This window comes from Hipposideros armiger, unplaced genomic scaffold (genome assembly GCF_001890085.2).
Source record: "Hipposideros armiger isolate ML-2016 unplaced genomic scaffold, ASM189008v1 scaffold_38, whole genome shotgun sequence".
Classification (NCBI taxonomy): Eukaryota; Metazoa; Chordata; class Mammalia; order Chiroptera; family Hipposideridae; genus Hipposideros; species Hipposideros armiger.
In genome coordinates, this window is record NW_017731388.1 from 2,937,009 (window position 1) to 2,951,103 (window position 14,095).

The following is a 14,095-nucleotide window of genomic DNA, read 5'->3' on the forward strand; positions in this document are numbered from 1 at the left end:
TGAAGCAACGTCCTCCACAACTAGACTGAAGAACAAAAGGACAGCAACTTGTCTGTTCCCCTTCCCCCAATTCCCCAATAAAAATCTTAAAAAAAAACCAAAACAATGATTTCCTCTGGGAGTTAATATTATAGTAAGAAAAGGGGCACAAAGGAACTTTCTGGAATGATGACAATGTTCTTTATTGGGAGTGTTGTTTACATAGGTAATGCACTAGTTAAAATTCATCAGATTGTATACTTAAGACCTGTGCATTTTAAAAATAGCATTTTTTTTTTAGAATTGAAGTGAAATTGACAGAAAATTAACCATTTTAAAGTGAACATTTCAGTACATTCACAATGTTGTGCAATCACCACCTCTGTCTAGTTGCAAAACATTTTCATCAACTTAAAAGGAAACCTCAGCCTACCTACTCCCTGCCCCCACTTTCTATTTTCTGTTTCTATGATTTACCTATTCTGGATATTTCATATAAATGGAATCATACAATATGTAATCTTTTGTATCTGGCTTCTTTCGCTTAGAGTAAGTTTTATCTATCAGTACTTCATTCCTTTTTATGGCTGAATAATATTCCATTGTATGGAAAACAATGTGAAGAATATGACTGAACAATAGTCTATTGTGTATATATGCCACAATCTGTTTTTCCATTCATCCATTGATGAGTATTTGGGTGGATTCTACCTTTGGTCTATTGTGAACAGCGCTGTTGTGAACATGTGTGTACATGTTTTGGAGTACCTGTTTTCAGTTCCTTTGGGTATTAGTTTGCTGGAGCTGCAGTAATAAAATAGCACACATTGGGTGCCATAGGACAATAGAAATTTGTTGTCTCACAGTTCTGGAGGCTAGAAGTCTGAGATCAAGGTGTTGGCGAGGCTGGTTTCTTCTGAGGGCTGTGAGGGGGAATCGGTTTCAGGCCTCTTTCCTAGCTTCTGGTTTGCTGGCCATCTGGCTTTCCTTGGCTTGTAGATGCATCACCCTGATCTTTGCCTTCATGTTCACATGGCTTTCTCCCTGTGTGCGTACCTGTGTCCAGATTTCCTCATTTTCGTAAGAACAACAGTCATATTGGAATAGGTGACCACCCTATTCCAGTATGACCTAATCTTAACTAATGCATTGGGAATAACCCTATTCCCAAATAAGGTCCCAATATGAGGTACTGAGGGTCACGATTTCAACATATGAATTTGGGGGGCACACAGTTCAACCCACCACGGGTATATACCTAGGAATGGCATTCCCAAGTTAGATCAGCTATTGATAAATGCCATGACAATGACATTATCAGTCTTGGGATGCAAATAATCATGGAAGTTATTAGAGTGCATGGTATATTTAGATAACTTTTTTTTTTTTTTTTAGCTGAGCCATCCTGCTACCTGTTTGGCAGCTCAGCGGCTGCTCAGCTTGAGCTGGACTCGAACTGCTGTTGCTCAGAGCTCAAACTCTTGAGCGAGCTCGTAACCAACTGAGCCACTCGGCCGGCCTGGTATATTTAGAAATGTAAAGACTGTTTAATTGAAACCAGACATCTCAAATCTGAATGCTCATAGCCAGTGGGATATAAATTTTAAGACACATTTCTCTTGTTGGGAAACTGACTCAAAATCAATCCATGGCCTTGGTGAAAGACCAGGTATCTCAGCAGTCATACCTGAGACAATAGCTGAGATAAGCATCACTGATTTCTCTTACCAGATTTCTCTCTTGCCTCTACCAGATGAGAAAAGGCTCAAATCCCTGGAGATAAAATAATTTTTTTTTCTATAACCCATCTCTATCCTGTACAAATGACTTTCCTCGTAGGCTGTGGTATTAACAGATGAGTTCTTTGACTTTGAGAATCTCATCATGATGTATTCCAAAGAAAAATTGTGGTTACTGGAAAAGATAGATGTTTTATTAATATAATATATGCATAAGTGTAATTCTTTCCCTACAGTGGATGCTCAAGCAAAACAAATAGTAGCTATGATTTGTTGATTATGATTCAGGCACTGCTTTTTGGTATCAACACGTGGAGGTAAGTGCACGCACACACACACACACGTTCTTACAAAAAAAGATTCTTCAATATTGGTATTATCTCTATTTTTCAGATAAGAAAAGCAAGTTTCAGAGAGGTTAGATGAATCATCCAATGTTATTGAATGAATTATTCAATGCATGTACCACCCTGTTTCCTAGTACTTTGTAGTAGTTGCTGACTTCAGAAATCAATGGGAAAACCTGGGTTGAAGGAAGGGTGGAATATGAAGCCAAAAAAGAGGCAAGAATACTAAGAGATTGACAAATGTGACAGTGAATTAATCCTGTGATCAAGGGTACCCTAACAGTTCATAAAGTAATAATTAAATAATTTATAAATTATATTTTGGTGTTTTCCCCATACAATATGTTCCTATATGTTTTCCCTCATTGAGAATGATGAACTAAACAGTACATGTCCAAATTAAAACCTCTGCCAATCACCATATGGAGCATGGACACAGAATCCAGCTTGGCTTAATGGAATGCCATATCTAATTTCTCACCTAACTCCTACTTTAGCCCTGGACTGGTCTTGGTCTCCTTCTTTTTTCCTTATTTCTTTTCCTTCCTCCCTTCTTCCCTCCCTCCCTCCCTCCCTTCCTTCCTTCCTTCCTTCCTGCCTTCTTTCATAAAACTTGCCATTTTAACCATTTTAAATATACAATTCAGTGGCATTAATTACATTTACAATGTTACACAACCATTATCATTACCTACTTCCAAATATTTCATCATCCCAAACAGAAACTCTGTACCCATTTAGCAATAACTCCCCATCCCCCACTTCCCATCCTCTAGTAAACTCTAATCTTTCCTCTCTCTGAATTTGCCTACTCTAGACATTTCATATAGTGGAATAATACAATATTCATCCTTTTATGTCTGGCTACTTCACTTAGCATAATGTTTTCAATGTTAATGTTGTAGCATGTATTAGAACTTCATTTCTTTTTATGACTAAATAATATTCCATTGTATATATGTATATACCAGATTTGTTTATCCATTCTTCTGTTGACAGATACCTGGGTAGTTTCCACCTTTTGGCTATTGTGAATAATACTGCTATGGACATCGACATCAAGTATATGTTTGAGTCCCTGTTTTGAATTATTTTGGGTATATACCTAAATGTGGACTTGCTGGATCACGTTAATTCTATGTTTAACATATTTTTATTTATTTTTATTTTTTATTTTTTTATTTTTACTTTTTTAAAGATTTTATTGGGAGAATTGGGGGAGGGGAACAGACAAATTGCTGTCCTTTTTTGTTCTTCAGCCTAGTTGTGGAGGATGTCGCTTCACTGGCCCATGTTGGTGTTATGATTATTGCTCTCTTCCTGGCTGAGGCAGTTTGTCGCCGGCCATTGGACGGCCGCTCATGGCAGCTCAGGGCAGATTACAGCAGCTCTTGCCGGCTGCCAGCCACTCACGGTAGCTCATGGCAGCCCACTGCAGCAACACTGCAGGCTACACTGTTGCCAGCCACTCACAGCAGCCTAGCTCTAGATTGAGCTGTTCACATTCTTAGCTGTGGAGGGCACAGCGTCACTGGCCTGTGTGGGAACTGAACTGGCGGCCCTGCTGCTCAGAGCTCGCACTCCCAAGCCAACTCTTAACCAACTGAGCCACTCGGCTGGCCCTTAACATTTTTTTAAAGAATTTATTTTATTTTATTTTTATTAGGGAACAGTGCAGTTTTCCAGGACCCAACAGCTCCAAGTTAAGTAGTTGTTTCAGTCTAGTTGTGGAGGGCACAACTCGGTGGCCCATGTGGGAATCTAACTGGCAACTTGCTGTTATGAGCACTACGCTCTAACCAACTGAGCTAACCGGCCACCCCTATGTTTAACTTTCTGAGGAAATACCAAAGGGTTTTCTACAGCAACTGCACCATTTTCCATTACCACCAGTGATGTACAAGGGTTATAATTTTCTTTACATCCTTGCCAACACTTATTTTGTTTGTTTTGTTTGTGTGTGTTTTTTAAATTAAAGGAGTCTTAGAGGCTATGTAGTAGTATCTCATTGTGGTTTTGAATTCATTCCTTTAATGACCAATGATGTTGAACTTTTTTTCTTGTGCTTATTGGCCATTTGTATATCTTTTTTGGAGAAATGTCTTTAAGTCCTTTGCCTATTTTTAAAATAAGCAATTGGGTTATTTATCTTTATTTTTTTATTTTCTTTTTTTTTTTAAAGATTTTATTAGGGACTTGGGGAAGGGGAACAGACAAGTTGCTGTCCTTTTGTTCTTCAGTCTAGTTGTGGAAGACATCGCTTCACTGGCCCATGTTGGTATTATCATTTTGCTTTTCCCGGGTGAGGCAGTCGCTTGCCGGCCATTGGACGGCCGCTTACAGCGGCTTACGGCAGCTCACGAAAGCTCCTGCCTGCTGCCGGCCAGCCCCACTGCAGCCTACACGGTTGCCAGCGATTCACAGCAGCCCAACTCCAAGTCAAGCTGTTGTTCACCATCTTAGCTGTAGAGGGCGCAGTGTCACTGGTCCTCATGTGGGATCCGAACTGGGGTCCTGCTGCTCAGAGCTGGAGTCCCAAGCCAACTCCTAATCAACACTCCACTTGGCCGGCCCTATTTGTCTTTATTTTTGAATTGTAGTATTTCTTTATACTGGATATTAAACCCATATCAAATATATGATTTGCAAATATTGTCTCCAACTCTGTAGATTGTTTTTTCACTCTGTTTTAAAATTTTTTTACTTTAAAACTTTTTTGGGGAACAATGTGTTTTTTTCCCGGACCCATCAGCTCCAAGTCAAGCTATTATCCTTCAATCTAGTTGTGGAGGGCACAGCTCAGCTCCAAGTCCAGTCACCGTTTTCACCCTAGTTGCGGGGGGCACAGCACATCATCCCATGTGGGAGTCGAACCTGCAACCTTGTTAAGAGCATGGGCTTTAACCAGCTGAGCAGAATACGAAATCAACACACAAAAATCAGTATCATTTGTTGAAGAGATCATTCTTTCCCTCCTTCAATGGTTTTAGCACCCTTGTGGAAAATCAATTGACTGAAAATGTGAGGGTTTATTTCTGGGCTTTCAATTCTATTCCATTGGTCTAGATATCTATCCTTATGCCAATACCACTCTGTTTTTATTACTGTAGCTTTGTAGTAAGTTTTGAAACCAGGAAGTGTGAGTCCTCTGACTTTGTTCTTCTTAAAGTTTATTTTGTCATTCTGGGTCCCTTGAAATTCCATATGAATTTTAGGTTTTGCCATTTCCGCAAAAAAATGCCATTTGGGTTTTGATAGTGATTGCACTGAATTTAAATATAGATCTGGGTAATATTGTCATCTTAATAATATTGTCTTCCAATCCATGAATATGGCATGTTGTTCTATTTATATAGATGTTCTTTAATTTGTTTTCAGTCATGTTTTATAGTTTTCAGTGTACAAGTCTTATGTCTCCTTGATTTAATTTATTCCTAAGTATTTTATTCACTTTGATGCTATTGTTTTCAATAGTTTGATGGAATTGTTTTCTTTGTGGATTGTTCATTGCTGGTGTATAAAAATACAACTGAGTTTTGTGTGTTGATTTCGTATCCTGCACTTTTGCCTTGCAGTGTTTTGGAGCAATGCCTGCCATTTTTCTCCCCTGATCTGATTCTGAGATCGGCAAAACGGGGACTAGCACCTTGCAGCCCCCTTGCTGCCTTCAGGCAGCCCCCAGACAGGTTAGAACAGACAAAATAGTTTGTGAAAAAGTCTACACTGCTGCCTCTAGAACCATGGACCTGGGTCCCCTACTGGCTGCTGTCTTCAGCACTGCCACCCAGCTGGGAAAGAGAGTATGACAAGGACAAGTAAAGGTGCCACAAAGCTTTCCTACTGTTTGTAAGTTGCCTTTTTCTTGATTCAGCATTTGCTTGGTTGCTGTGAAATTTTGACAGTTTTCCAGAGTTCTGACAAAGTGTGTTCTTACAATTTCATGTCTCCCCCCCCCCCCACGATGTTTCTGGGAAGCCATGGGCATTTGTGGCTGCCTACTCCACCATGTTACTGACATCGTCTTTGGTGTGTTTTTGTTTGTTTGTTTGTTTGTTTGTTTTTTAAGATTTTATTGGGAAATTGGGGGAAGGAGAACAGCATTAGGGAATCGGGGAAGGGGAACAGACAGGTAGACAAGTTGCTGTTTTGTTCTTCAGTCTAGTGGAGGACATTGCTTCACTGGCCCATGTTGGTATGATCATTGTGGTCTTCCTGGGTGAGGCAATCAGTCGCCGGTCATTGGTCGGTCGCTCACAGAGGCTCCTGATAGCTCACATCGGCTACCAGCCGCTCACTCTGGCTGCCAGCCACTCACGTAGCTCATGGCAGCCCACTGCAGCCCTGCTGCAGCTTACACGGTCACAGGCGACTCACAGCAGCTCAGCTCCAGGTCGAGCTGTTGTTCATCATCTTAGCTGTAGAGGGCGCAGTGTCACTGGCCCTCAATGTGGGCTCCAACCGCAGCCCTGCTGCTCAGAGCTGGCGCTCCCAAGCGAGCTCTTAATCAGCTGAGACACTCAGTTGGCCCTCATCTTTGTTTTTTAATGTAAATTAAATGACCTCATTTTACCTTAATTACCTCTTAAAGGCCCTGTCTCCAAATACAGTCATTCTGAGGCACTGAGGATTAGGACTTCAACATATGAATTTTGGGGGCACACAGTTCAGCCCATAAAGAGCAGTATTTCAAACAGGGGCATACTGGCACAGGAACAGGCAGAGAGAAAAGTGAAACATAATGAAACAGAGGCTTAAAACTAGCACGCAGAGATTTTGTTTGGCCTGATTAATTTTTAAAAAGATTTTCAGCTGTTTTCTCATAAAAATTCTGATTGTTGGCTTCTCTTCAAAATTCCAAAGCTCTAGCAGTACCAACAATTGGCCGGAGTTGGGTGGTAGCTGCCCCGGGGCTATATCCTTCAATTTACCCCAATTTCCACCACTCCCCTATTCTGGGATCTGTTCTGGTCTGTTTGATTTAAAGCTATTTGGATTTTTGCCTCTGGGATGGAGAGTACAGAAATAGATCCAAATACTTACTAGATCTGAAGAAAAAATACATATAGGGTATTTCAAACCTCTGGGGAAGCGTTGTGTGGAAGAGTTGGCCATGCCATCCCATCCCCAATCCGAGGGTAATTGTTGACATGAAAGAGTTTAATGAAGGTGGGTGCCTTTCCCTGGTTATCAGAGGGTACTCATTAAGAGCTAGTGTAAACCTTCTGTGATGCAGCAGGTCTCCTGCACACTCAAGAAAAGCAAGAGAGAAACCAGCTGCTTTGTTTTGTAGCAAAATAATTGATACTCACCGATTCAGTTAATGTTGAGAAGAAATATTCTTGCTTCAGCGTGGGTTTAGGCTATATAGTCTTAGGGGAAAGAAAAGTAATTTATCTAGGGTGAGATGCTTACTTTTATAGGTCAACCAGTAGAGGAACCAAACCAGCAACCTTGCCACCATGATCATGGGTACAAATATTGTCAATAAAGCAGGAGCTGGAGATTCTTTTTTCACCATTTTCCAGGAGCTGGGTACCCTGCTCCCTGCACCTGTGGGACCTCGGAGTTGGTTGAGACTACTAAACTAGAACCTTATTTGAATAAAAGGATCCAGGTCCTTGCGGGGAAAAGGTAGCATTTTCCTGAGGAAAGGGAGGTGGAGTTTCTCCACTTCGAGACCTGAAGAAGAGGATGCAGGAGGGACAATGAACTAACCATAGCCCTGGAGAGCCCGGTGAGAAAGCTGTTGGGGAAGCCTCAGAAGTACAGGGTAATGAAGGTCTGGGCTACCAGCTGCCTACCCTTGTGCAGCTTGAGGGAGAAGTGAGATTTAACATATTCAGTTCTCCTATGTAGTGAGTGATTCCCCCTCTGGAAATGTCCTAACCTTTTGCTAAAGGAACATGCTTTCTGCAATGTTGGTCATGTGAACACCAAAGAGACAGAGTGGGATGTGGTGGAAGGGTCAATTCTTCCCATCTCCTCCCAGCCTTCAGTGAAGATGGAGGGTCACGACTCGGTAAACTGTGACTCTGAGCTCCAGCTGCTCATTGCAGTATCAGAGGATGACCCAGAGCCAGCTCCTGAAAGCAACATGGCACCAAAGGAATATCCTGCAATGAAATGGAAAATCAGTTTGTCTGCTAAGTCCAGCAATCTCTTGAACTATTATTTAATAAATGATGTTGGAATAATTAGAATATATGTTAAAATTCTACATCACACCAAAACCAAAAATTAAGTCCAGATGGATTGAATTCCTAACTGAATAAAATATATAGCATATAAAAATTGAAACTATCAAATGCAAGGTAAGAGATAGGGCCGGCCAAGTGGCTCAGTTGGTTAAGACCTCGCTCAAGAATTTGAGCTCTGAGCAACAGCGGTTCGTGAGCAGCCGCTGAGCAGCCACTGAGCAGCCACTGAGCTGCCAACAGGTAGCAGAATGGCTCAGTTAAAAACAAAAACAAAACAAATGCAAGGTAAAAAGAGGTTTTTTTTCTCCTGACAGTCCTGGAGCAGTCCAAAGAAAGATAAAAAACCCAGAAGTTATATATATTTTAAAAAAAGCCAGATTGAACCACACAGGAATTACCAAAAGATACCCTAAATACAGTCAAGATATAGGGAACACGCCACCAGGAGAAAATACTTGTAATATATATAACAAAGGTTAATCTTCCTAAATAGAAAAAGAACACCAACAAAACAATAAGAAAAGACAGTCCAACAACAACAACAAAGTCAAAGGTTGTGACTAAAGACTTCATGGAAGAAAGAGAAATGTTCAATAAGCATATTAAAAAAAAACAAACCAAATCTGAGCTTTCATAATATTTAAACAAATTCACATTAAAGTATCAACATAATATTTTTCACCTACAGGTAAAAAAATGTTTATATTAATATAGGACAAGGTCTGGAAGAATGCACACTAAAATATGAATGGTGCTTCATTTTGAAGGAATATAATCGGAGAAGCAGAGCAGGGGTCTTTCATTTTGTCACTTTATGTACATTTTTCAAGTAGTGGGATTATGGGTGATTTGTATTTTGGGATGTTTTTCCGTACAGTTTAACTCTTTTGAAAGCAATGCAAACATAAACTTTCCACTTTCAAGAGCTTTGGAAATTTTTTTGTTTATTTTAATTTTCAAAATCACAAAATATATCAGTTAATAAAAATAATCAAATCAGTTTTACCTACTGTCACATTTCAAACCAATTTTTATGCACACTATTTTCCCTTGTACTTAATTCATGGATCTCTTTAATTATACATTTTCCACAGCATACTTCTTTCTGGATATTCCCCCACCCCCAAAAAATGGAAAAGAAAGAAGGAAAGAAAGAAAAAGTAAGGTGTTATATGTATGTAAAGATTTAATTATTTTAATATATTATTATTGCTTTCACTAAAGTTCTTGGTTCTGCTGACCAAGTTAATGGACAGCCAGACATCACTTTGGGAAACAAATTTTCAGAAAGTTCAAAAGAAAACGTCCTTGCTATGTGACTTTTGGATAGGCTAGTTGAAAAAAACTGGATATTACATATACATATTACCTAACTCAGAGGGTTCAAAAGAACATGCTGTGAAGTTCTCAGTGTCCCTGCCACCTTTGTCCTTGAGGTAGATACTATTATAAGTTTCTTGTATATCCCTCCATAGATATTCTATGCATTTGCAATCATTGGCATAATTATATAGCAGCCTACCCTAACACTGTTCTGCATCTTGCTCTTTTTATTTAAAAAATATATCTTGGCAATTGTTGCATATCAGTACATATAGGGCTATATCATTGTTTTTAAGGCTGCAAATGATTCCAATGCATGGATTAACCATAATTTATCTCATTAGTTCCCTACTGATGCGTGTTCATGTTGTTTCCAATTGTTTGTCTGTGCAAACAATGCTGCAACAAATATCCTTGTATATTTTTGAATTTGCAAATATGCAAGTATATTTGTGGAATAAACCCCTATAAGTAGATAAATACACCTTAAATTTTGAAAGCTTTGTAACAATTTGTATTCCCTTGAACCATGATGGAGACAGCAGCTCTAGCACCCTCAACTACATAGTGGCATCAAACTTTTGATCTTTGCCAATGTTATAGGTGAAAAATGGTTTCTAATGTAGTTTTGATTTGTCTTGTTTTTATTATAAGTAAAGTTGAACATTTTTGTATATGTTTAAGAGCTATTTATAATTCCTCTTATGAATTTATCCATTGTGATTTTATTTATTTATAAACTTTCTTTCAAATTATAAAAATGAAATTTGCTATTTAAAGATTCTCTTGTTGGGTAAGAAACAAATCCAGCTTCATGTTATTTATGAGAGATACTTCTAAATCAAAATAACTCACAATGATTGAAAAGTGAGGAATGAATAGAGATATATCAAACAAATGCTTAAAGACAAAATAGGAATAACAGTATAAAATCAAACAAACTAAATGAAAAGCAATTTAATATTTCAAATTTATAAATGGCACTTCCATTTATATATATATATATATATATTTGTCTTCAAATTTGAATTAGGGTGATGATCCTGGACTGCTTGTGCCTTCAGGCAACTGTAAAAAACAAAAGTAAATCTCCCTTGAGGAAAATAAAATCACCCTGAACCTCAAATTAGTTCCATCAGAAACTCAGAAAAAACAGATCTTCAAAATATAAAACAAAAACTGTTGGAAATACAAGAAAATTTGACAAATCAATTTTTAGGGAACACTTGAATGTAACTCTCAGAATTTAACCAATTAAGTAGACAAAAGTAAGTAAGGTTCTAGAGGATTTATATAACAAAACTAATAAATTAATAAACAGAATACATATTTTTCAAAAACACACATGGAACTACTAGACCATAGAAAGTACTAGACCATCAAAATCATTTCAATAATTCTAAAATGCAGAACATATACACTCTGACCATAATGTAATAACATTTTAAATCAATAATGAATGCTTTCTTTCAAAACAAAACAAAAAAAACAAAACTCCAACTACAAGTAAATAAAAACTTTTCTACCTTTCTGATCTTAACTCCTTAGATTAAAAAGGAAATCAAACTGGAAATTACAAACTATTTGGAAATAGATGACAATGAGAGAAACTGTTTATTGTCTCTTGTAGGATATGGCCAAAATAGTATCATGTGAAAATATATAGCTTTATATGCATTTATTAGGAAATTTCATTAAGCAATTTTAAAAAGGTTAAAAAAATTTAAAAACAAGAAAATGAACTCAGAAAGGAGAAAAATAAAGATAAAAGTATAAATTGAATTTCTACTTCTGTTAATACTGGACTCAACCCTCTTTCTCATGATAACTTGAAAAACTGAAAAAATATGACAAACATTTACTTGAAGGCATCAGCATCAGAGACCAAACAAAGTAATAAAACACTATCAGACAAGAACCAGAAGACAGAAATCCAGAGTTAAATTAGGCATAGGTACCACTTTCCTACCAGTGGTACTTCTCATTTTCAGAAGAAGCTGAGAAGTGAGTGGTTTAGCCTCACAGGCCTGGGGGTGAAAATCTGGAGTCCATGATCTCTTTTACGAAACTTTGGGTTGGCACCTAAAAGGATTAAGGACTGGAAATAGAGTAGCTTTCTAAAGGACCACAGCTGAACTTCAAAACATCTCGCTGCTGAAATTTAATTAGGGTGATGATCCTGGATTGCTTGTGCCTTCAGGCAACTGTAAAAAACAAAAGTAAATCTTCCCTGAGGAAAATAAAATCACCCTGAACCTCAAACTAGTTCCACCAGAAACTCAGAGAATACATTTTCTGGCACACAATCAAAAGTAACCAGGCCCAGGAAGAAATATGGCAACATGAACAAAAACCACTAGCAACAATAGATAGTAGAAATTGTCCCACACAGGTTCCAGATATTGGAGTTATTGGTTGCAATCCTTAAAACAACTATGCTTACAAAATGAAAGGGGGTAATAAAAGATAAAATTAAAAACTTGGCATAAAGCTAGAAAATAATAAAGGACAAAGATTTGAAAAAACTAATCAAAATTGAAAACTGGAAAATAAATGAATAGAAATTAAGAATTCGATGGATAGATTTAACAGCAGATTAGACACAGCTGAATGGAGAATTAATGAGCTAGATGAAACCAAGGGATAGAAAAATACAGAAGCTGAGGGTAAGAGACAAGAAGGATACAGCTAAGTCTAACATACTCCTTTGTATAATTTGAAGTTCTACAAGGAGAGAGGAAACAGTAATGGGGTGTAAGCAGTGTTGGAACAGATAATGGCTGAAAAGCTCCCCAAACTGATGAAAGACATTCAGTCACAGATTTAAAAACTCTATGACCCCTGAGTGGATAAGTAAAAAGAAATCCACACCTACTGGTATCAGCTGTCAGTCTAATTGTTGTCCCTTTGAACTGAATATGCCCTTTCTTTGCCCTGCTTCCTATAAATAACCAAATTCTTCAAATGCTCTTACAACAAGCTTTACTCTCCTGCCGGTTCTGTCATGAATGGGTTGGACAATCTTTGACCCTGTGTTTATTTTATATTTGTATGAGTCATGTTTTTAACTTTTTGAAAAGTATACTTTGAATATATATATGAAACGAAGAATTCATAAAAATAATACTTTTCCTTGCAATATTTTCTGTACTATTTTATTCTTTTCCATCTTATTAAAAAACAATTTTGGTCACACTCAATCTGGTCTCAACCTGCAGTTTGAAAAGCGCAGCCTTAGCGTACTTGGGAGTGGGGGGACGGGGGGGTGGGAGGGTGAGGAAGGAGAGGGGGAGCAGGTGGAATTGCATTAGAAAACGCTGATATTTACATTTGTTTGGCTTCCCACTCCAGGAATCACATGACCTTGGACACTGGGCCGTTTTGTTTTGGTTAGGTTTCATTTCGTTTCTTCTCTCTCCTCTCTCAGCGCTCAGTCTCCGGTGGCGGGCAGGGGAGGCTTTAGAAAAAAACCTGCGACCAGTTTAATCTCAGCAACGCGTTCCTTGGGGTGGCGAACCCGCAGGTCAAGCTGGTCTCACTGGGTGGGGTCACCTGGCCTTGGAACCCTCCTGGACTTCCGAGAACTTCTTTGCACTACTGCCCAGAGTTCGGACCAAGCGAACTTGAAGCTCTCCTTGGGAGTTCTCGGAAGTGCCAGGCAGGGTGTCGCGGAAACGGCGGCCGTCGTCAGAGCTCCCCAGGTCTCGCTAAGACCCCCTTGTGCATCTTCTGCCTTTGCGTCGGCTGGTCCCTTCCCCGGGCCGGGAGGCATACAGTTGGAAGATGGCTTCTGTGTGTTCGTTAGGTCCCGTTGGAAGGATTAAGGACCGCGAGGCAAAAGAACAGTGAGGGGCCTGGCCGTCCGTCGCCCTGCCCACCCTGGGCCACCGGAGCCCTTGAACCCGCCCCTCCTGATCTATCTCTAGGCGGGTTCCAGGATCTCCGCACTCGGGATCCAAAGGCGCGGCTGCGAGAGCTATGGATCGCATGGCTGCGCTGGGCTGCGCGAGGCTGCGGTGGGCGCTGCTGGGGACGCGGGCGGCCAGTCTTGGCCTCGGCCCACACGCGGCCAGAACCAAGGCCTCGATCCCCAGCGCCCTCCCGGCGGCCGAGGCAGCCGAGGCTTCCGGAACCGGGCCTGGCGACCGGAGGCTGCGGACCCCGGAGGAGCTTCCCGGACCAGGGCAGCTGCGCTTCTTATTCCAGCTGTTAGTGCAAGGTTACGTTCTGCACCTGCATCAGCTCCAGGTAATCGAGCGTGGGAGGGAGGAAGGGGGTTTCGCGACTGGAGAATGGGGGTGAGACCCTGGACAGAGAAGCTGCGGGTGGAGAGATGTTGGACAAAAAGTGAAGAACATGGGAACTTAGCTCGGGACCGACTGGGGCTAAAACTGGAAATCTGTAGGGGTTATGTGCAACGAGTAGGCAGAGCCCTTTGAACTAAAATGAACAGATTGAGGAGTGATAAGTATCAAGAAAGCATCAGGAAGGAGGTGACGGGGGTGGGGGG

At 39.9% G+C, this 14,095-nt stretch overlaps 1 protein-coding gene across 3 annotated transcripts in view; it reads left to right on the forward strand.

The window, feature by feature from the left end:
* Positions 1 to 12,991: 12,991 nt before the first annotated feature.
* Positions 12,992 to 14,095, forward strand: part of CYP27A1 (cytochrome P450 family 27 subfamily A member 1) — a 31,542-nt gene continuing 30,438 nt past the window's right edge. The window contains exons 1-2 of one of the 3 annotated variants that reach the window (XM_019638309.1): positions 12,992 to 13,286; positions 13,391 to 13,833. In XM_019638309.1, the coding sequence (XP_019493854.1) occupies positions 13,564 to 13,833 (270 nt within the window). In that variant the 5' untranslated portion in view covers positions 12,992 to 13,286; positions 13,391 to 13,563. Of the gene's footprint in view, positions 13,287 to 13,390; positions 13,834 to 14,095 lie in introns of those variants that run through there. The other 2 variants (XM_019638310.1, XM_019638311.1) reach the window with 2 other exon arrangements.